The sequence below is a fragment of the Notothenia rossii genome, assembly GCF_949606895.1.
Source record: "Notothenia rossii genome assembly, chromosome: 10".
NCBI classification, from domain to species: domain Eukaryota; kingdom Metazoa; phylum Chordata; class Actinopteri; order Perciformes; family Nototheniidae; genus Notothenia; species Notothenia rossii.
In genome coordinates this window covers 64,329,892-64,351,746 of record NC_136908.1, presented here as the reverse complement: position 1 = coordinate 64,351,746, position 21,855 = coordinate 64,329,892, and the positions used below count along the sequence as shown (strand labels likewise).

At 41.3% G+C, this 21,855-nt stretch overlaps 1 protein-coding gene across 1 annotated transcript; it reads left to right on the top strand.

Moving 5' to 3' along the window:
• The first annotated feature begins 17,684 nt into the window (after positions 1–17,684).
• Positions 17,685–20,219, top strand: LOC307021384 (caspase-8-like). Its single transcript, XM_079653432.1, has 4 exons — positions 17,685–17,795; positions 17,876–18,443; positions 18,603–18,773; positions 19,782–20,219. The coding sequence occupies exons 2-3, from the start codon at positions 17,920–17,922 to the stop codon at positions 18,745–18,747; spliced, it is 669 nt and encodes a 222-aa protein (XP_079509558.1). The 5' UTR covers positions 17,685–17,795; positions 17,876–17,919; the 3' UTR covers positions 18,748–18,773; positions 19,782–20,219.
• The last annotated feature ends 1,636 nt before the right edge of the window (positions 20,220–21,855 follow it).

Here is a 21,855-nt window from a genome sequence, read left to right as displayed (position 1 = left end):
TCTCCGCAGACCCGTTCTCTCTGCAGACCCATTCTCTCTGCAGACCCATTCTCTCTGAAGTTCTCTCTGCAGACCCATTCTCTCTGCAGACCCGTTCTCTCTGCAGACCCGTTCTCACTGCAGACCCATTCTCTCTGCAGACCCATTCTCTCCGCAGACCCGTTCTCTCCGCAGACCCATTCTCTCTGCAGACCCATTCTCTCTGAAGTTCTCTCTGCAGACCCATTCTCTCTGCAGACCCGTTCTCTCTGCAGACCCGTTCTCTCTGCAGACCCGTTCTCACTGCAGACCCATTCTCTCTGCAGACCCATTCTCTCTGAAGTTCTCTCTGCAAACCCGTTCTCTCTGCAGACCCGTTCTCTCTGCAGACCCATTCTCTCTGCAGACCCATTCTCTCTGCAGACCCATTCTCTCTCTCTGCAGACCCATTCTCTCTGCAGACCCATTCTCTCTCTCTGCAGACCCATTCTCTCTGCAGACCCATTCTCTCTGCAGACCCATTCTCTCTGCAGACCCATTCTCTCTGAAGTTCTCTCTGCAGACCCATTCTCTCTGAAGTTCTCTCTGCAGACCCATTCTCTCTGAAGTTCTCTCTGCAGACCCATTCTCTCTGCAGACCCATTCTCTCTGCAGACCCATTCTCACAGCGTTTATCAACCTTTTTCTTACTCAATATCAAGACACACTTATTGTTTTTACTTCGGCTGTGACTTTGTGTGTGCTCAGGGTGAGTTTGGCTGTGTTTCGCTGTGTATCGCTAAACAAGGAAACCACACCTCCACGGAGCTCAGCGCGATTCACAACGTCCCGACCAATCAGAGCACACTGTGCTCACAGGGAGGGTGGGGGCTGGAGCTATTGGAGCTACAACGAGCCGTTAAAGGCAGAGAGTGAAATTCAGTGAATACACGTAGTTTACAGAGATGCTGTTTGAGAAACCAAATTGATTTTGGAACATTGCACAATATAAATCTATTCTAGTAGACCTCAACAATGGAATTATGATCAGTGGGAATGGCCATGACACGGGACCTTTAACAATAAATTAAAGTTGATCTAAAAATCACTTTCTACCATGCAAACTTTTTTAAATCGTTTTTCTAATAATAAACTAGAATAATGATTTTTTTTGTGTTTTGATGGTTGAGATGTCGAATCCTGGATTTTGCATTCATTTGTCACTTCTTTTTCAGTTCATTTTTTATTTAATATACAGTATATTATTATTTCATTGTGACGTCTTGTCTATATACTTGTGCTTTAAAATGTATTGTTTGATTTTACATGTTTACATGTTACATGGAGCACGTTTCATGAATGTGACACTTTTATTGTCAGAGATAGCAAGGGGTGCATATCGTGGCAACCAGGCCTGTCATAAGAAGCACCCCCCACCCCCAAAGAAAATATGTTTCTATTAGTTCCACCCTCAAGCACTTGATGTAAAAATCCATTAGCTCATTTAGACCCGAATAATGAACACAAGGTAAAAGAGTATTCAGTCAAACAAGCTAACAAGTGTGTTTTAAGAGCACATTATTATATATCTAATAACAAGTTATTATGTATATATACTCACAAGGACTGCTGTTAACAACGGTTATATGATTTTGGGGAGGCCAGGACTGTATGATATGTTATATTCATTTGTAGTGCTTTTATCCAGCTTAAATTGTATCCATAACTAATGTGCTTTTTATAGTTTATTTCATTTGTTTCATTTGATTTTACAATGTTTGTCGCCCCATGTCGGATATGTTCTTGTATTCTGTTTTTGTTTCTCTTCATTGTGTGAAAGTTGATGTGTATTTACAAACCAAGCGCCTCAAAGGTTGTTTTTGAAAGAAGAAGAAACGTGCACGCTATAGCAGATCGTGTTTGATCTAAACGAAACAAGGGCCAACAAAAGAAAGCTAAGTAAAGACGGGAGATGTTAATCGACAGATTATCTGCTGATTGAGAACACAACTTGTTCGCCACTGCTCCCATTAATCTGTCAATAGAGCCATTTGAAACTTGGATGGCTCTGGCAGAATGTTGACCAACAGGAAGTGAAGACATGAAGACGATCAGTGTTTTTGATTGACCTGGCATCACATGAATGTGTTGGTGCCAGAAGTCAAGCAGTGCGCTCTTAAAACACACTTATTTGACTGAATGCATTCCTGCAACAAAGAATTTAAAAAGAAAAGGTGGAGTCCTTTCTGGTCATGCCAACTAACATCATTCCTGTAAGTGACATCTGATCTGGAGTACCCTCTTAAAAAGACTCACAGGCATTGGGATTTTGGACAGCTCTTTGCCGATGCAGTTCTTCATGATACTCCACATATTGAGAGAATAGTTGAGTTTGTCTGAAATGTGTGTACGCCGCTTCTTCAGGGGCACCAACTCCTGAGAGGGGGATTCCTGGTTCATCGTTAGAGGCTCCTCGTTGAGCTAAAATGCAGAAAATAGATTAATAACAAGCGTAAAAGTGAGTGGAAATGAGCTCTTTTAAAAGTGATTCACAAGCTTTTTATGAAACATCTGTCTGATCCGATTTATTATGACTGTAGCACAATCAAAGCTTTAATATTTGGAAATGTACCACCTTCACTATGTGTTACCTTAAAAACAGCGAAGCATTCTTTTAACAGTCAACCCAGAGGTCACAGTTAAACCTAGCGATTGATCATCAGGACACATCTCACTGTTGAACCCGCTGATATTACTGTTTGACCTTCTGTAAAGAAATGCAAAATGGTGAGTAGTATCTGTCCGGGTCTGGGAGGTTTCTGGTTTCAGCCACTTCAACAGACAAGGAAATAGAGATTGAATTACTTCAACTGATACTAACTGATCAAATAAATCAACTGTTTCACAGTTAAGGAAGAGCCAAACATCAACCCGAGTGACAAACAAGGAACTGAGTGAAAAAAACACAAGTCTTATCAGATGAGACAAGAACTAGGGGAATTTGGAGTCATAGAAGGTGATTTGTTTGTTTCCTTGTGCGGGAAACATTTCTAACACAAAGCATTTGTTACACACCAAACTCATCAATTACAGCGTTGTACATGCTGCTATTTCTTCATAGCAAGCAGTTGCAGAGAATACAGTTCAATTTCCCAACAGAGAGGAATTTTTGTTTTACAGTGAGAATGTTAAAAGTCAGGAGCAAAAGCAAGCTGCTCACTCTGTCCAGTTTTGTTACGCAATAACGACCGTGGAATATTCATACCACTTTCGTCACATTAGTACGCCTGACTGTGGTCATGCAACTCACCGACCACATCCCAAATGTGAACCATTCTACATTTCGATAACCAGATAATACTCTACATTTTAAAATTGTCTAATTTCACTCAAATGTACTAAATCATAAATTGATAAGCCAGGCACACAAATGAAAATCCAAATATAAACACTTCTCAGACTGTTACAACCCCTAATAAAACCTTTTGATGTGAAGTGTGATGTCTAATCTTTATGACCCCTAATAGTCCAGCAGATATGTGAAATATCTGAAAGAATTCTGCTTTTGATGATAAAAATATAAGTAAATAAAGCCTATCTACCGATTGGATCAAATATAAAAGTCAGCCGAATTAGTGTTGATCCTGCAAGGAGACGTATTGTGTGAAAAGAAATGTAAGAAGTTGTTTAATTTCTGATATATTTATGATCCACGTCACGTTTTCAGTGTTGGCGGCAGTTCCTCATGTTTGTCTAGAAGTCCTCTCATCAGGGCTCTATAAATAGAGAACTACGGCAGATATGTAATATTTAATGCAGCCGAACCGTGTAATACAGTGCCCTTATGTAATGACCTCCAAAGAGAAAAGCAAACACACTCGGAATAAAGTATTATTTTTAAAAATGTTTTCAGATTTCACATCACATAAACACCAAATCCCAGCATGCATTGCGGCTAAACCATCCAATCACCGAGCTGAGGATCTTGCCTATGTCTGTTTCCGGTATTGTTTATGATGGATGTGTTTTTTTATACACACATTCCTTCACATTTAAATTTAAATTTACATTAAAGTATTTTGTGAGGCTTTCTAACATGTTTTTAAATATAACTACGGTTGTAGTTGAAAAGTTTGTAAATTAACATGAAGCCAAGTTGTTGCCTGGCAACGCAATTGCACAACGTCACGTCCGTTAATTCCACATCCACACACATGGATTAACATCGATTTAATACATTAATGTAGCCTTTGTTTCTGCTAAAAGAGGTGTCGAACAGCTGGGGCAACAAGAAAATTGGCGAAATCGAGTGTGACAGGGCAGTTCCGCGTCTACCAGGAGCTGGGGCGAGAACACTGCCTTCACTGGTTGAGTTAGAGACGAATGCCAGATGCAGCGTAACCGGGAGCAGGTGCGGGAACAAAGCCTTCACCAGCTACCTGCTGAACGGAAAGAGTAGAGCTGTGCTGCTACTCGCCGAACAGAAAAAGGGATGTAGCTACATCCGCATTACCGGCAGAGGGAGCGGGAGCTAGAGCACTGCCTTCACCTAGCTGGGTAAAATAAAGAAGCTTAACAGTACACGCAAGACGTTAGCCGAGCGGCTGCTGCTAACGATCAAGCGAGATCAAGTCAAATAACACACATGTCGAAGACCAGATAACTAGCTTCTAAAGAAGAGAACAGCACTGAGCCGTAGTTAGAGCATTAACCATAGCCAGTGCTCACACGGCATATAACCGTAGTTACAGTCGTAACTATGGCCAGAACTTACACAGCATAGAGCCGTAGTTACAGGAGTAACTATGGTCAGTACTTACATAGCTTAGAACCGTAGTTACAGTATTGACTATGGCCAGTACTTACACAGCATAGAACCGTAGTTACAGTAGTAACTCTAGCCAGTACTTGCACGGCTTGGAACCGTAGTTACAGTAGTAACTCTGGCCAGTACTTACACAGCATAGAGCCGTAGTTACAGTAGTAACTCTGGCCAGTACTTACACAGCATAGAACCGTAGTTACAGTAGTAACTCTAGCCAGTACTTGCACGGCTTGGAACCGTAGTTACAGTAGTAACTATGGCCAGTACTTACACAGCATAGAGCCGTAGCTACGGTATTGACTATGGCCAGTACTTACGCGGCTTTGAACCGTAGTTACAATAGTAACTGTGAGCGGTGCCTAAAAGTGTCAGCCAAACGGCTGCACACTAGATAATATAATATTGGGAGGATGAAATCCTCTTTAATGGCCACACATGCAGAACACAATGCACACACAGTGAAGATTGTTCTCTGCATATCGTCCTAGTGCTAGGAGTCTAGTACTAGGAGAAGTAAATATAACGATATAGCGCTACTGCAACCATACCATGCGTTTACCGGGAGCGGGAGCGAGAGCACTGCCCTCACCGGCTGAGTTAAATAATGAAGCTTAACAGTACATGCAAGGTGTTAGCCAAGCGGCTGCTGCTAACAATCAAGCAACCAAGTCACAACACAAATGTTAAGACCAGATAATTAGCTTCTATGAAATAGAAAGTACTTACCTTACTCTCTGCATCTAAACGAAAAACGGGTTTAAAATATGACACTGGGCTTTCCATACTAAATTGAATGAGGGTCGCAGCCAAAGCTGGGACTCAAATGCTAATGATAGCTCGGGCACAACGCCACAAGCAGAACTTTCAAAAGGGCAACTTTATGGGAGAGGAAGCGGGAACACTGTCGTCACCAGAAAGTCTAAGCCAAACAAAAAATAAGACGGCAATCAGGACAACTTGGCTGGGAGAGGGTGCGGGGACACAGCCGTCACCAGCAACAAGCTGACACAAACCTGTCCGTGGAGGCTCTGCACAGCGCACAGCCGGCCACAGCTCCTGGAGGACGCGTTAACGACCCGTAGCTCCGGCTGTCAGTCGCGAAGCTGCACGCGGATAGCTGCTTGCAGATAAATCCCTCAGATCAAACGTTCAAACCTGAACGCTGTTGCTACAAAAATGTAGCCACGGTACTCTCGCGCAGCGAGAAGATGAAAGGAACAGATCCTCTGACGACACCGGCTGCTATAGCCGGTGTCACGTGGGTCACAGGTGACTTTGTTGTTATTGGCACTCGAGCTGCGCATGCGCGCGATGGACATATCCAGTGCTTAAAGCACCGCCTCTGGCGGTCAGTAGGGACGAATTAGAACTCTTCTTTTATCTCGACAACAGTTAGCGTTTCTTTGCTTTTTGTTATAGGTTTCTTGTACACCGCTGCTTCCACGATGGTTTCTTGATGCACTGCTTTTTCTGATACAACTGTTGCGTGGAGATCTCTGGAAGACACCAGAGGTAACACAGCCCAATCCGTTGCTTTAACACTGCGGGGTCCATACGTTTCCCCATTCTTCAGATGGTAGAAAGGAAGTTAATTCAATTCTCTTGACTGGCGCTCCCGATGGATGGCGGTAAGTTGTCACAGGCGTCTCGCTGATTAAACCCATATCGATGCGTCTCTTTGCCATTTTCGTTTGAAAGGTTTTAGGTGACTTAGTGGATGAAAATGAGTGGCTTTTTATTTAGTTTGAGCGTTATTTCTTTTAACTAACTCCACCTCTCCCGCATGCTGGCTCTAATGAACCGACTAACTCCCCTTGTGTGTGTGTACAGCTCTCAACATGCCCAGACTTGGAGTGATTTTCACCTCTTTTAATACTTTCCGCCTCGTTCTGAAAGAAAGAAGTGAAATGTGCCAACGTGACGGCCGTCTGGGTGTGTGGTGCGAGACGGGAGATGTAGTTCATTGAAGCGGTTTTACGACACATCTTTTTTTATTTTTTTTGCAAAGTTATCTTTTTAATTGACAAACATCATATGTGTAATTCGTTGCACAATTCAAACGGGATCAAAAGATAATCTTTCTCTCTCCATTGACTTCAATACATAAGTTTTCCTAAATAAGGTCCCATGGAGGTCCCCCGGAAAGGGAGGGACTTTGCCTCTCTATTAAACAATAAAAGATCAATAGGTCTTCAGACACTCATCCAAGGACGGGCATCAAAGGTTTATTATGCCATAATAAACAACACCTCATAAAACATATGACACCTGTATGACATCTGTCATCACACCTAACATCAAAGGTTTATTGGGGTCATAAAATAAGTAGGGAGAGGTGTCACCTGTCACACCAACTATCACTTTTTTGATTGAAGCGGTATGAATACTACTACTAATGACATTGAGCAGGTTCCCATTCGACAGAGGGTACGGAGAGGGCTCCTCTGTGCTCACCTTTCATCATGTAGAACATCTACGTGTGTGTTTTGCCTTTTCTTCACACAAAATAATAAAAGACCACTCTGCACACAACATGTGTCCTTATGTCATTTTCCTTTTAGTCAGACATTGGAATGGGTCAACTTGAGCCCAAATCTGCAATGTGGTTTATCTGAAGATATTGATGACCTTTGTCTCAACAGATGATCTCAGCAGGCTTTGCTGTTACTGCAGGATGAAGAACATCGGGTCACTTCCTGTTGCACATTGCAAATAAAAGAAATGAGCAGAAATATGTTTCCAGACTTTATCAACATAACATTAGCGTTGGTAGTTGCTACTATATTTGGCGTCTTCAGAATTAACTGATAAAGGATTCATGTTGTGCTTGTTTTTCTAAATATAAGTATTTCTTACTCATAACACAACATTTATGTTTTTGAAAGAATTCGATAATTGAAGGAATGGTTAGAATGGTAAATACATGTGAGATATTCTATCATCATGAAAACCCCAGAATGCATACCTTACACAACAAGTATTTATTGTGTCCTCAGAGTTGCTGTGCCATCTGTCAGCGGTGGGACCCCGATGTGTACAAAGGCCAACAGGATGCAAAACCATGGGGGCATCACCCATTTTTGATACTTGATGTATTTCACACATGTTTGTTGTAAGTTGCTATGTTCAATATGTGATTGTGTTTTAATTAGAATAAATTATATAAATGTTCCCAATAAGTGACTTTTTGTATGCATTTCTCAAATGAAGTGTTGAAGGTTAAGGCATAACGGTTTTATTCAAATGAGATGATCCTATTAGGTGACATGTGTTTCTGTTGCTCCCAGCATCAAGCACTTTTGAGGGTATAGTTGAAGGACTAGCACCAATACATGGAGCACGTTTCATGAATGTGACACTTTTATTGTCAGAGATAGCAAGGGGTGCATATCGTGGCAACCAGGCCTGTCATAAGAAGCACCCCCCACCCCCAAAGAAAATATGTTTCTATTAGTACCACCCTCAAGCACTTGATGTAAAAATCCATTAGCTCATTTAGACCCGAATAATGAACACAAGGTAAAAGAGTATTCAGTCAAACAAGCTAACAAGTGTGTTTTAAGAGCACATTATTATATATCTAATAACAAGTTATTATGTATATATACTCACAAGGACTGCTGTTAACAACGGTTATATGATTTTGGGGAGGCCAGGACTGTATGATATGTTATATTCATTTGTAGTGCTTTTATCCAGCTTAAATTGTATCCATAACTAATGTGCTTTTTATAGTTTATTTCATTTGTTTCATTTGATTTTACAATGTTTGTCGCCCCATGTCGGATATGTTCTTGTATTCTGTTTTTGTTTCTCTTCATTGTGTGAAAGTTGATGTGTATTTACAAACCAAGCGCCTCAAAGGTTGTTTTTGAAAGAAGAAGAAACGTGCACGCTATAGCAGATCGTGTTTGATCTAAACGAAACAAGGGCCAACAAAAGAAAGCTAAGTTAAGATGGGAGATGTTAATCGACAGATTATCTGCTGATTGAGAACACAACTTGTTCGCCACTGCTCCCATTAATCTGTCAATAGAGCCATTTGAAACTTGGATGGCTCTGGCAGAATGTTGACCAACAGGAAGTGAAGACATGAAGACGATCAGTGTTTTTGATTGACCTGGCATCACATGAATGTGTTGGTGCCAGAAGTCAAGCAGTGCGCTCTTAAAACACACTTATTTGACTGAATGCATTCCTGCAACAAAGAATTTAAAAAGAAAAGGTGGAGTCCTTTCTGGTCATGCCAACTAACATCATTCCTGTAAGTGACATCTGATCTGGAGTACCCTCTTAAAAAGACTCACAGGCATTGGGATTTTGGACAGCTCTTTGCCGATGCAGTTCTTCATGATACTCCACATATTGAGAGAATAGTTGAGTTTGTCTGAAATGTGTGTGCGCCGCTTCTTCAGGGGCACCAACTCCTGAGAGGGGGATTCCTGGTTCATCGTTAGAGGCTCCTCGTTGAGCTAAAATGCAGAAAATAGATTAATAACAAGCGTAAAAGTGAGTGGAAATGAGCTCTTTTAAAAGTGATTCACAAGCTTTTTATGAAACATCTGTCTGATCCGATTTATTATGACTGTAGCACAATCAAAGCTTTAATATTTGGAAATGTACCACCTTCACTATGTGTTACCTTAAAAACAGCGAAGCATTCTTTTAACAGTCAACCCAGAGGTCACAGTTAAACCTAGCGATTGATCATCAGGACACATCTCACTGTTGAACCCGCTGATATTACTGTTTGACCTTCTGTAAAGAAATGCAAAATGGTGAGTAGTATCTGTCCGGGTCTGGGAGGTTTCTGGTTTCAGCCACTTCAACAGACAAGGAAATAGAGATTGAATTACTTCAACTGATACTAACTGATCAAATAAATCAACTGTTTCACAGTTAAGGAAGAGCCAAACATCAACCCGAGTGACAAACAAGGAACTGAGTGAAAAAAACACAAGTCTTATCAGATGAGACAAGAACTAGGGGAATTTGGAGTCATAGAAGGTGATTTGTTTGTTTCCTTGTGCGGGAAACATTTCTAACACAAAGCATTTGTTACACACCAAACTCATCAATTACAGCGTTGTACATGCTGCTATTTCTTCATAGCAAGCAGTTGCAGAGAATACAGTTCAATTTCCCAACAGAGAGGAATTTTTGTTTTACAGTGAGAATGTTAAAAGTCAGGAGCAAAAGCAAGCTGCTCACTCTGTCCAGTTTTGTTACGCAATAACGACCGTGGAATATTCATACCACTTTCGTCACATTAGTACGCCTGACTGTGGTCATGCAACTCACCGACCACATCCCAAATGTGAACCATTCTACATTTCGATAACCAGATAATACTCTACATTTTAAAATTGTCTAATTTCACTCAAATGTACTAAATCATAAATTGATAAGCCAGGCACACAAATGAAAATCCAAATATAAACACTTCTCAGACTGTTACAACCCCTAATAAAACCTTTTGATGTGAAGTGTGATGTCTAATCTTTATGACCCCTAATAGTCCAGCAGATATGTGAAATATCTGAAAGAATTCTGCTTTTGATGATAAAAATATAAGTAAATAAAGCCTATCTACCGATTGGATCAAATATAAAAGTCAGCCGAATTAGTGTTGATCCTGTAAGGAGACGTATTGTGTGAAAAGAAATGTAAGAAGTTGTTTAATTTCTGATATATTTATGATCCACGTCACGTTTTCAGTGTTGGCGGCAGTTCCTCATGTTTGTCTAGAAGTCCTCTCATCAGGGCTCTATAAATAGAGAACTACGGCAGATGTGTAATATTTAATGCAGCCGAACCGTGTAATACAGTGCCCTTATGTAATGACCTCCAAAGAGAAAAGCAAGCACACTCGGAATAAAGTATTATTTTTAAAAAATGTTTTCAGATTTCACATCACATAAACACCAAATCCCAGCATGCATTGCGGCTAAACCATCCAATCACCGAGCTGAGGATCTTGCCTATGTCTGTTTCCGGTATTGTTTATGATGGATGTGTTTTTTTATACACACATTCCTTCACATTTAAATTTAAATTTACATTAAAGTATTTTGTGAGGCTTTCTAACATGTTTTTAAATATAACTACGGTTGTAGTTGAAGAGTTTGTAAATTAACATGAAGCCAAGTTGTTGCCTGGCAACGCAATTGCACAACGTCACGTCCGTTAATTCCACATCCACACACATGGATTAACATCGATTTAATACATTAATGTAGCCTTTGTTTCTGCTAAAAGAGGTGTCGAACAGCTGGGGCAACAAGAAAATTGGCGAAATCGAGTGTGACAGGGCAGTTCCGCGTCTACCAGGAGCTGGGGCGAGAACACTGCCTTCACTGGTTGAGTTAGAGACGAATGCCAGATGCAGCGTAACCGGGAGCAGGTGCGGGAACAAAGCCTTCACCAGCTACCTGCTGAACGGAAAGAGTAGAGCTGTGCTGCTACTCGCCGAACAGAAAAAGGGATGTAGCTACATCCGCATTACCGGCAGAGGGAGCGGGAGCTAGAGCACTGCCTTCACCTAGCTGGGTAAAATAAAGAAGCTTAACAGTACACGCAAGACGTTAGCCGAGCGGCTGCTGCTAACGATCAAGCGAGATCAAGTCAAATAACACACATGTCGAAGACCAGATAACTAGCTTCTAAAGAAGAGAACAGCACTGAGCCGTAGTTAGAGCATTAACCATAGCCAGTGCTCACACGGCATATAACCGTAGTTACAGTCGTAACTATGGCCAGTACTTGCACGGCTTGGAACCGTAGTTACAGTCGTAACTATGGCCAGAACTTACACAGCATAGAGCCGTAGTTACAGTAGTAACTCTAGCCAGTACTTGCACGGCTTGGAACCGTAGTTACAGTAGTAACTATGGCCAGTACTTACACCACCTAGAGCCGTAGCTACGGTATTGACTATGGCCAGTACTTACGCGGCTTTGAACCGTAGTTACAATAGTAACTGTGAGCGGTGCCTAAAAGTGTCAGCCAAACGGCTGCACACTAGATAATATAATATTGGGAGGATGAAATCCTCTTTAATGGCCACACATGCAGAACACAATGCACACACAGTGAAGATTGTTCTCTGCATATCGTCCTAGTGCTAGGAGTCTAGTACTAGGAGAAGTAAATATAACGATATAGCGCTACTGCAACCATACCATGCGTTTACCGGGAGCGGGAGCGAGAGCACTGCCCTCACCGGCTGAGTTAAATAATGAAGCTTAACAGTACATGCAAGGTGTTAGCCAAGCGGCTGCTGCTAACAATCAAGCAACCAAGTCACAACACAAATGTTAAGACCAGATAATTAGCTTCTATGAAATAGAAAGTACTTACCTTACTCTCTGCATCTAAACGAAAAACGGGTTTAAAATATGACACTGGGCTTTCCATACTAAATTGAATGAGGGACGCAGCCAAAGCTGGGACTCAAATGCTAATGATAGCTCGGGCACAACGCCACAAGCAGAACTTTCAAAAGGGCAACTTTATGGGAGAGGAAGCGGGAACACTGTCGTCACCAGAAAGTCTAAGCCAAACAAAAAATAAGACGGCAATCAGGACAACTTGGCTGGGAGAGGGTGCGGGGACACAGCCGTCACCAGCAACAAGCTGACACAAACCTGTCCGTGGAGGCTCTGCACAGCGCACAGCCGGCCACAGCTCCTGGAGGACGCGTTAACGACCCGTAGCTCCGGGAGCTAACAAGCACTTGTTAGCTTGTTTGACTGAATACTCTTTTACCTTGTGTCCATTATTCGGGTCTAAATGAGCTAATGGATTTTTACATCAAGTGCTTGAGGGTGGTACTAATAGAAACATATTTTCTTTGGGGGTGGGTGGTGCTTCTTATGACAGGCCTGGTTGCCACGATATGCACCCCTTGCTATCTCTGACAATAAAAGTGTCACATTCATGAAACGTGCTCCATGTAACATGTAAACATGTAAAATCAAACAATACATTTTAAAGCACAAGTATATAGACAAGACGTCACAATGAAATAATAATATACTGTATATTAAATAAAAAATGAACTGAAAAAGAAGTGACAAATGAATGCAAAATCCAGGATTCGACATCTCAACCATCAAAACACAAAAAAAATCATTATTCTAGTTTATTATTAGAAAAACGATTTAAAAAAGTTTGCATGGTAGAAAGTGATTTTTAGATCAACTTTAATTTATTGTTAAAGGTCCCGTGTCATGGCCATTTCCACTGATCATAATTCCATTGTTGAGGTCGACTAGAATAGATTTATATTGTGCAATGTTCCAAAATCAATTTGGTTTCTCAAACAGCATCTCTGTAAACTACGTGTATTCACTGAATTTCACTCTCTGCCTTTAACGGCCCGTTGTAGCTCCAATAGCTCCAGCCCCCACCCTCCCTGTGAGCACAGTGTGCTCTGATTGGTCGGGACGTTGTGAATCGCGCTGAGCTCCGTGGAGGTGTGGTTTCCTTGTTTAGCGATACACAGCGCAACACAGCCAAACTCACCCTGAGCACACACAAAGTCACAGCCGAAGTAAAAACAATAAGTGTGTCTTGATATTGAGTAAGAAAAAGTTTGATAAACGCTGTGAGAATGGGTCTGCAGAGAGAATGGGTCTGCAGAGAGAATGGGTCTGCAGAGAGAATGGGTCTGCAGAGAGAATGGGTCTGCAGAGAGAATGGGTCTGCAGAGAGAATGGGTCTGCAGAGAGAACTTCAGAGAGATCCCAACTGTCTGTTATCAGCCTGCAGCCAGAGAGGAGGGATCAGCAGATCTGCCTGCACTGAGTGTGTGTGTGAGGAAGTCTGTGGATTGGTCAATTTGGACCAATCAGCGGGGGCTTAACGTAACGGCTCCGCGGACGTAACGTAACGGCTCCACGGATTGGTCCATTTGGTTCTGGGTAACGCATGACCGTATCACGTCATAGCTCTGGGCGCGGCTACTGGCCATTCCTACGTCACAGTACCCAGGAAGTAAACAATGGAAAATGACATATCTCCAACGAGGTATTTTCTGTGTTAGAGTTTTACTCGCTACAAGCTGTACTTTGAGGGTTTTGACTCTGCAGACCGTTTACATGCATAAAAACCTTCATAACACACAAGGGGACGGGTGATAACCGGAAAAGCATGACATGGGACCTTTAAGCATTTATTTATTGATTTATTAATTTAATCTCAGAATATTGAGGGGTGATTATCCAGTGAAAACATAAGAATAAAGCAGGACATTTACAATCATATATTTGTATTTGAAAATCTTAAATTTGCACAAAAAACAAGTGCATTTTCTTAAACGTTTGCTTTGATCCCACAGCGCCCTCTGCTGGAAAAACGAGAGGAAATAATAACGAAATAAATGTCTTACTTTATTATAATTTAAACAATAGATTTTTACCTGCAAAACATTTTCACATCTAATTTTCTGCTCTTTTTTAATGTTGTTATCTTACAAGAAATATTTTGTATTTATGTGAATATTAAATATTAGTATTTCTAAAAGTAATTTTCCTTTTTCTTTATTTCTTAATTTAACTAAATATCCAAGAAACTATTCTCTCTTAAGAAACAAAAGGAAAAAAGTGCAGTTTTTTATTTCTGTTCTTATTTTTGGGGCATTTCACGTGTTTTTGACCCCTTATTATTATTGAGTATTTTAATTAATTAATCGTATTTTTATAAAATGTTCACTGACAAATCAAGACATTTTATAGAACATTATTTTTCTTTATTTCTTTATTTTAATATATCAGATTTTTTTCAGAAATAACAATAATCTTTGAATACATATTTGTATGTTGGTGGTATTTGATGTCCTTTCTGGTTGCAGCTGATAGTGGAGACCCAGGGTATGACAACAACTAATATTTATTATAAACTGATATATCTGAAGACATCAAACACATCACCTGGACTAATCAATCAATTATTTATACATGTGTAGTGTAGTACTGAGTCCTGCCTGTCAGTCAGCACTGAAGGCAGGCCCCGCCCCCTCCTGTCAGTCACAGCTCAGGGCAGGCCCCGCCCCTTTCTGCGGGTTGAATCTGCTTTTAATTCAAAGTCAAGTTGTAAAGGAGTCACTTCTCCGAACAGAGGAGCGGAGAACACACACTCTTGCAGCCGAAAAACAGCTCCTATTCTCGGATACAAACCCCCCAGAGGAGCCCGGTCCAGGTTTTTCTAACGGAGGACTTGATGCAGGTAAGCTCGCTCTTTAATGGTGCTGTTGGGTTTTTCCCCCTTACTCAAATTTGACCGGTCCTGTTTTAACTGCTGTTACATTAACACAAAAACCATTAATCACCACATTTCATTGATCACCCTTTCAAACTGTAAATAATGTATCAGACTACTGGTATAGAGTGCTGCAGTGCCGCACCCTAAAACCTGGAAGTAAGCTTCTTCCGGTTCCCTCGACAAAAAAGCAATGAGATTTCTCCACAGGATTTAGGAAAGTAGCTGGAAATAAGGTCTGTGGTTGAGACACATTGAAGAGACGGATCACGTTTTGTTCAGCCGGATGATATCCACATGTCTACCCTACTTTTATATTTTTTTAATCATAAATCTAATCGATAGATTTACTTTTCAAAATCTTTTTTGTCGAGGGAGCTGGAAGAAGCTCACTTCCGGGTTTTAGGACGCATCCCTGTGGCTCTCTATACATGAAAAACTGCAGTCAATATACAAAGAATAGACACTGAACATGTACTGCGTGTGCCAGGTGTGATCCATGGGGGGGGGGGGGGCACATAAGAGCAGGAAATGTATCAAATTGATCCGGATGGTTACTAATTCCTTTTCTTTATGGCGGTTACAAAGTTCACTAAATCATCCAAAATGCAATGAAAGTGGGGATCAGCATTTTCTATGTTCAAATGTCTCTGAAGGATCTCATGAAGCCTTAATGCAGTCGAATGTAAAACTAAAAAGTGATGAAAGTAGTAAATCGGTCAGACCCGAACACAACAGGAGGGTTAGCGGTGCTTTAAACCAGACCTCATTGGAAAAACATGCATTATAGAATTCAGGTAGTCTGTTAGTTTATGAGGAGAGGCATGCTAAATACAGAGCTTAATAGAGGATGGAATATATGCAGAACTCACCAGCATTAACCACAACAGCTTATTAGGAACTAGTTTAGTTTTAAATCAACATTAATTATACCCACGTTTCTGTGGTGGAGTTCGGTACATTGTGTGCTTGTGTGTTAAGATTATTAAGTAATTTATTCAAAATACAGAGCTTAATAGTAGATCAAAAATATGCCAAATTCATCAGAAGTAACCCAACAGCTTATTGTGAACTATTATTTGGTTGGAGTTTGGTACGTTGTGTGGTTTTGTTCGGTCTGGCCTGAATGGAGCCCGGTGGCTCGGCAGGACAGAGATAGCAGTGCTCTGAAACACGTGGTCGACTTTGATAAAGTGGCTAACTTTAGCAACGTCACTTAATGCCATTATCGTGGGAAGTAGTTCTGAAAGTTAGCTGATAGCAGGTTAGCATGGATTCAATCTAGAGAGTTACACTCTAAAGCGATATGGATTCATTCTGAACGGTGTTGCTGCTTTTATTGATGCTTTTAACTCGTGAGTAAACTAAAAAATGATACATTTTATTTCTGGTGCCAGATTATGATGAAAACAAATAGACCAATATATTTACTATGCCTGTTGTTTTTCTCCCTGTCAGATTCAACATGGCAGCCTACGAGATTTTGAGAAGTAATAAGCCATCCATTGTGGAAACTTTGTGTGCAGACGACAAGCTAATCCTCAACAAAGTTTATGAAAAGAAGTTGATAAATCGATGTGAATACAAAACACTGGAATTGTCCAGAAACAGGTACAAATTGAACCACGTGAGCGTTGTGGAGTTGGTGGATAAGATCATGGACAAAGGAAAGGAGAACTGCCAACTCTTCCTGGACCTCCTGCAAACTGATGAGGCTATCCAGGAGACTTTCCCTAAGCTGAAGAACATACTGAAGGACATACTGGAGGTGAGATAACCTAATATTGAAAAAGCACACTTCATGTTAAAATGCTTGCGTCAGGGTTTTTAGTTAGTCTTTGTAAAAAGACCCAATTAACATCCTTATGATCCTGTACTAACTTACATTTTGAAAAGAATGCGTCCAATTTCCAAGATGGCCGTCATTTCCATCCAAGTAAACAGTATTTTTAACATTTTCACCAATCGACCAAATTCTGTGATTTTGGTTTTGAGTTACAGCCAAATTCACAATTTAGAAAGTTCTTCAGAGCGATGTTCTTTAAACACAGAACGTTACAATGTGGGGCGCATTAGAAAGCTCACTGATGAGAGTGTTCTATGTTAGCAAGCTACCAACACTGAACACCCTGATGTCCCCAGTGTACCTCTACACTCCTACACCCCAACATACCTCCACCACCTACAGCTGCACTGCATGTTGGCTACCCAGTTTTCTATTGGCTGATTATTTAAATGTTATGGCTTAGACCACTTCTGAGTCATTCCTGACGTCTGAATTCTGTTTCTACGTGGTTATTGAATGTATGATTTTGACACCAAGATCAATTATTGAGCCAGTGAAAGTGATTTCCATCATTGGTGACCGTCTTGAACATTGCCGCCATCTTTGGAGTGGCAAGCGGGCTTCTTCAAAAGAGCCAACTCAAAGGAGTTTGTTTGTTTTGAGTACTTGCTTCTACTTTTGGATATTTATGAATATCTTTAATGATCTGCAGCACTATTTAGCAATGATATCCACATAGCTATTATTATTCATCAGAAACCTTAGAGTAAATATATTAGATTGTGTCCACGTGGCCCCGCCCTAATCCATTCCAGTTCCATCATTTTGTGTTTGCGTGAAATAGTTTTGGTTGTTTTCAGGACGGGCAGTACGAGTTGAAGAGCCAGCCCACCGGCCTCTGCCTGATCATAAACAACAAAAATTTTGATAGTGGTGACGTGAGAGAAGGAACCGATAAAGATGCTGGTACGTTACAGAGTTGACAGATTCATATCATCGTCCCGGTGTAGCCTGTTGAAGCCTAACTAGGTTTTATCTCACTGCAGAAAGATTGGGAGAGGTGTTCAGCTGGCTGGGGTTCAGAGTGCTGATGTGTAAAGACCAAACCAAGGTCCAGATGGAGCGAGCGCTGAAATGCTTTGCTTCTCAGCCGGGCCTTTCTGAGCTGCAGGAGCTCAAGGTCCAGGAGTGGACTGGCAGCAGATTCACCAATCTTCTAGAGGCTCCTCAGCATGGCGATGCCTTCATCTGCTGTGTTCTCAGTCACGGAGACAAGGGTGTCGTATCGGGGGTTGATGGGCAGTCCCTCCGTATCAAACAAATAACGAGAACCTTCATGGCAACTCCTCAATCTCCCCTCAGTGGCAAGCCCAAAGTGTTCCTGATCCAGTCCTGCCAGGGGGGCAAGGTACAGCCTACGGTGGCATCAAGCCGTCCGCTTAACTCTGACTCGACACGGCAGGCTGACGGCTCTCACTCGACATCCATCCCTCAGGAAGCAGATTTTCTAGTTCATAGTTCCACTGTTCAAGATTGTTATGCTAATAGAGACCCAATGAAGGGGAGCGTGTTCATCCAATCTGTCTGTAAGCAGCTAATAGAGGGCTGTAAGAGGTAAATGTCAAACTCAACTTTAATGATGTAGTTATTGAAATATCTGAAAGATGTTGTAGATCTAAATCTGATGATGAAATCGTTAGCATGTATATTTTACCCTGGACTTAATGTGACCATCATGTGATGACATGTTCTTCTACCCCTCATATTTTTCAGGAAGGAAGAAATTGAAGTCATTCTCCGCCGCGTGAACAAGGAAGTAGCCGGGAAAGAGCGTGTTTTGATCCATGGTCCAGTAAAGCAGATGCCCAAAATTTGGCACACCCTGAGGAAGCGTCTTGTGTTGACTCCTCGCAACTGAAGCCTCATCGCCAAACACACAATACTGTGAGGACCCCTGCTTTACTCTCTCCTGGTGTGTGTGTGTGTGTGTGTGTGTGTGTGTGTGTGTGTGTGTGTGTGTGTGTGTGTGTGTGTGTGTGTGTGTGTGTGTGTGTGTGTGTGTGTGTGTGTGTGTGTGTGTGTGTGTGTGTGTGTGTGTGTGTGTGTGTGTGTGTGTGTGTGTGTGTGTGTGTGTGTGTGTGTGTGTGTGTGTGTGTGTGTGTGTGTGTGTGTGTGTGTGTGTGTGTGTGTGTGTGTGTGTGTGTGTGTGTGTGTGTGTGTGTGTGGGTGAGGGAGTGAGTGATTAAAATAGGCCAATTGCTTTCACAATAAATAAACATTGAATGTGTTGAATTGAATAGTAAAGGGCTTTAACGTTAGTGGCAGGTTGTGTGTGAGAGAGAATAAATAAGACAGCCCAATATTTAAAAAGAAATCTATTCTTTTTCGCAACTTTCCGCAATTTCACCGCATAAAATCACAGAGAAACCTTGCATGTTTAATCGCATAATCAAGGATTTTAGGCCGCGTTTTTCTTGGCATGTTCTAACAGTGTGCCAAATTTCATGTTTTTATCATCAAAAGCAAAATTATTTCACATATCTGCTGGGCTATAATAAAAGCTTTTGATGTGAGGTGGGATGTCTAATCTTTATGACGTGTGATGACAGGTGTCATATGTTTATGACGTGTTGTTTATTATGGTATAATAAACCTTTGATGTCCGTCCTTTGATGTCCGTCCTTTGATGAGTGTCTGATGACCTGTTGTGTGTGTGTGTGTGTGTGTGTGTGTGTGTGTGTGTGTGTGTGTGTGTGTGTGTGTGTGTGTGTGTGTGTGTGTGTGTGTGTGTGTGTGTGTGTGTGTGTGTGTGTGTGTGTGTGTGTGTGTGTGTGTGTGTGTGTGTGTGTGTGTGTGTGTGTGTGTGTGTGTGTGTGTGTGTGTGTGTGTGTGTGTGTGTGTGTGTGTGTGTGTGTGTGTGGCTCTTTAACGATCTCCCTTCCTCCCTATCAGCACTGACTGAGGGCACCTGGCCGCCGGTACCTGAGGAGTGAAACGCCCGAGCCTCTCTCTCTGCTGAGGATCTGTTTGGAGAGCAGCTATCTGATTCATGCTACACACACACACACACACACACACACACACACACACACTACTGATCTTACTGACTAACACCCCCCATAGCTCTTTGTTCAATTGAATGGTTCATAATGAATATCTTCCTTATACCGTGTCTGTTTCCGTTATGGCCCAGAGCCAGGCCATGACGATACACAATGTCTGACTTGAGGAGGTATAATCAACTCGGGGGGGGGGGGGGGTTTCTTAAAATGCATTCTATCTTTTTTATTATTCTTAATCTCTATTTTTCTAATCGTCACTTTGAATAATTGTATTTTATTTTGTCACAGATTTTTGTTGCAGAATAAATCTTTCTTTATACCCAAAGAACGATGATCACTTGGTCCATGTTTTGGTGGGGGGGGGGGGGAACTGGAACTTTGTACAAACAGAAGCCCTACATGCCGGAGCCTCTGCCGGACTCTGGGGACACATAGGATCATAATGATCAACCATTTGTTTACTCCAGTATGCATACAAGTTCATAAAGTACCTTTGAAACAAACATCTATCTATTATGTCTTAGGTTAATACATTCAAGCATGACCCGTAGCCTGCAGAACTCGTACATTTCTATGAAAGCCGTTGAGTAACTGAGTGATGAGGGGGAAATCAATTACCGTTATTTGGAAGCTTCCTGGACACATGGAGGACTTTAGAACGGATTCAACACATGGAGGAATAAACAGGATTTCTGTGCAGGGGCGGTTTTTTTTTATATTACGATCTATTGGCTTTACTGGTGCGATAGGCCAAACTAATTTTTCTCTGCATTCTGCAGGGGTCTGCAGTCAGACCCCTTTCAGCGGTACACCGCCAGTGGCTGGCTGAAGCGTTTATGGAAAACAATAACACCTGTGAGGCTAAGAATCACTAAGAACGCAGGAAATGGTTGTGTAATGTGAAAGAAGAGAAAACTTCAGCCTAGAATGCAGTGACCTGGATCGATTGAGTTTTTCATTCAGTGTTGCAGCAAATTCTGTTAATGTCCTTTAATAATAGTGTTACTTAGTTACTTAAAGCATTCTGTAAAGGAAAAAAGAAAACTACTGAAACAAAGAACTGTCACTTAAAGGTGGGGTAGGTAAGTTTGAGAAACCGGCTCGAGATACACTTGTTGTTATTTTCCATGGAGTGCTCTTAACATCCTGATAACAATGAATATCTGAAGTGCTTTGAAGCCGTAGCGCTGTAAAAAGCACGACCAATCATCTGAGCCGGCTAAAGTAACTGGATGGCCTACCTGCCTGTCAGCCTTCCATCTGTGCACAAACTGATCTCTGCCCTCATTGGTCATGTGTGCGTTCCTGTGTGTTGGAGGAGGGGCTCTGTGAGGAAGGGGCAGATTTTCTCTGGTTGTGTATTTTCAAATTCTAGCCACTCGAGCTGCTTTCTCCAAAATTACCTACCCCACCTTTAATTAATTGAATTAAATACCTGTACATAAACAAATACCAATTACTATATTTGATGTTTATTGTAATCGTGTTTATTGTGCCCAGGGCCGGTTCTAGAGAAGTTGATGCCCTGGGCGAGATCTTTGTAATCTCTACAAAATAAACTACAAAAACAGAAATGTATTGACATGTTGGTTATATGCATCAGAAAGGCTTCAAATGTATTCAGTATTGTATGAACATGTTAGATTTGGGAAGACATGTTTGAACATTTTAAAGTAAAATGCTTCAATCTGGCGCACTTTGAGCACACAATGACTAGAGACTGGATCTAGGGGAACTCTAAAACACCCATATGAAAAAGATCGGTTTACATTTTAATAACCAAATAAGTATGTGAACATAACCAATCACCCACTTTCAGCCAATAACAAATAAATGCAACTTATTTTATTCTTGTTGTTCATTCATATCTTATTTTACCAGTTAACATTTATTTATGCATATTTTTTAATCCCTCCAGTTTTAAACAATATTTTTGGTTTACTGTCCCATAGTATTGTTACGTT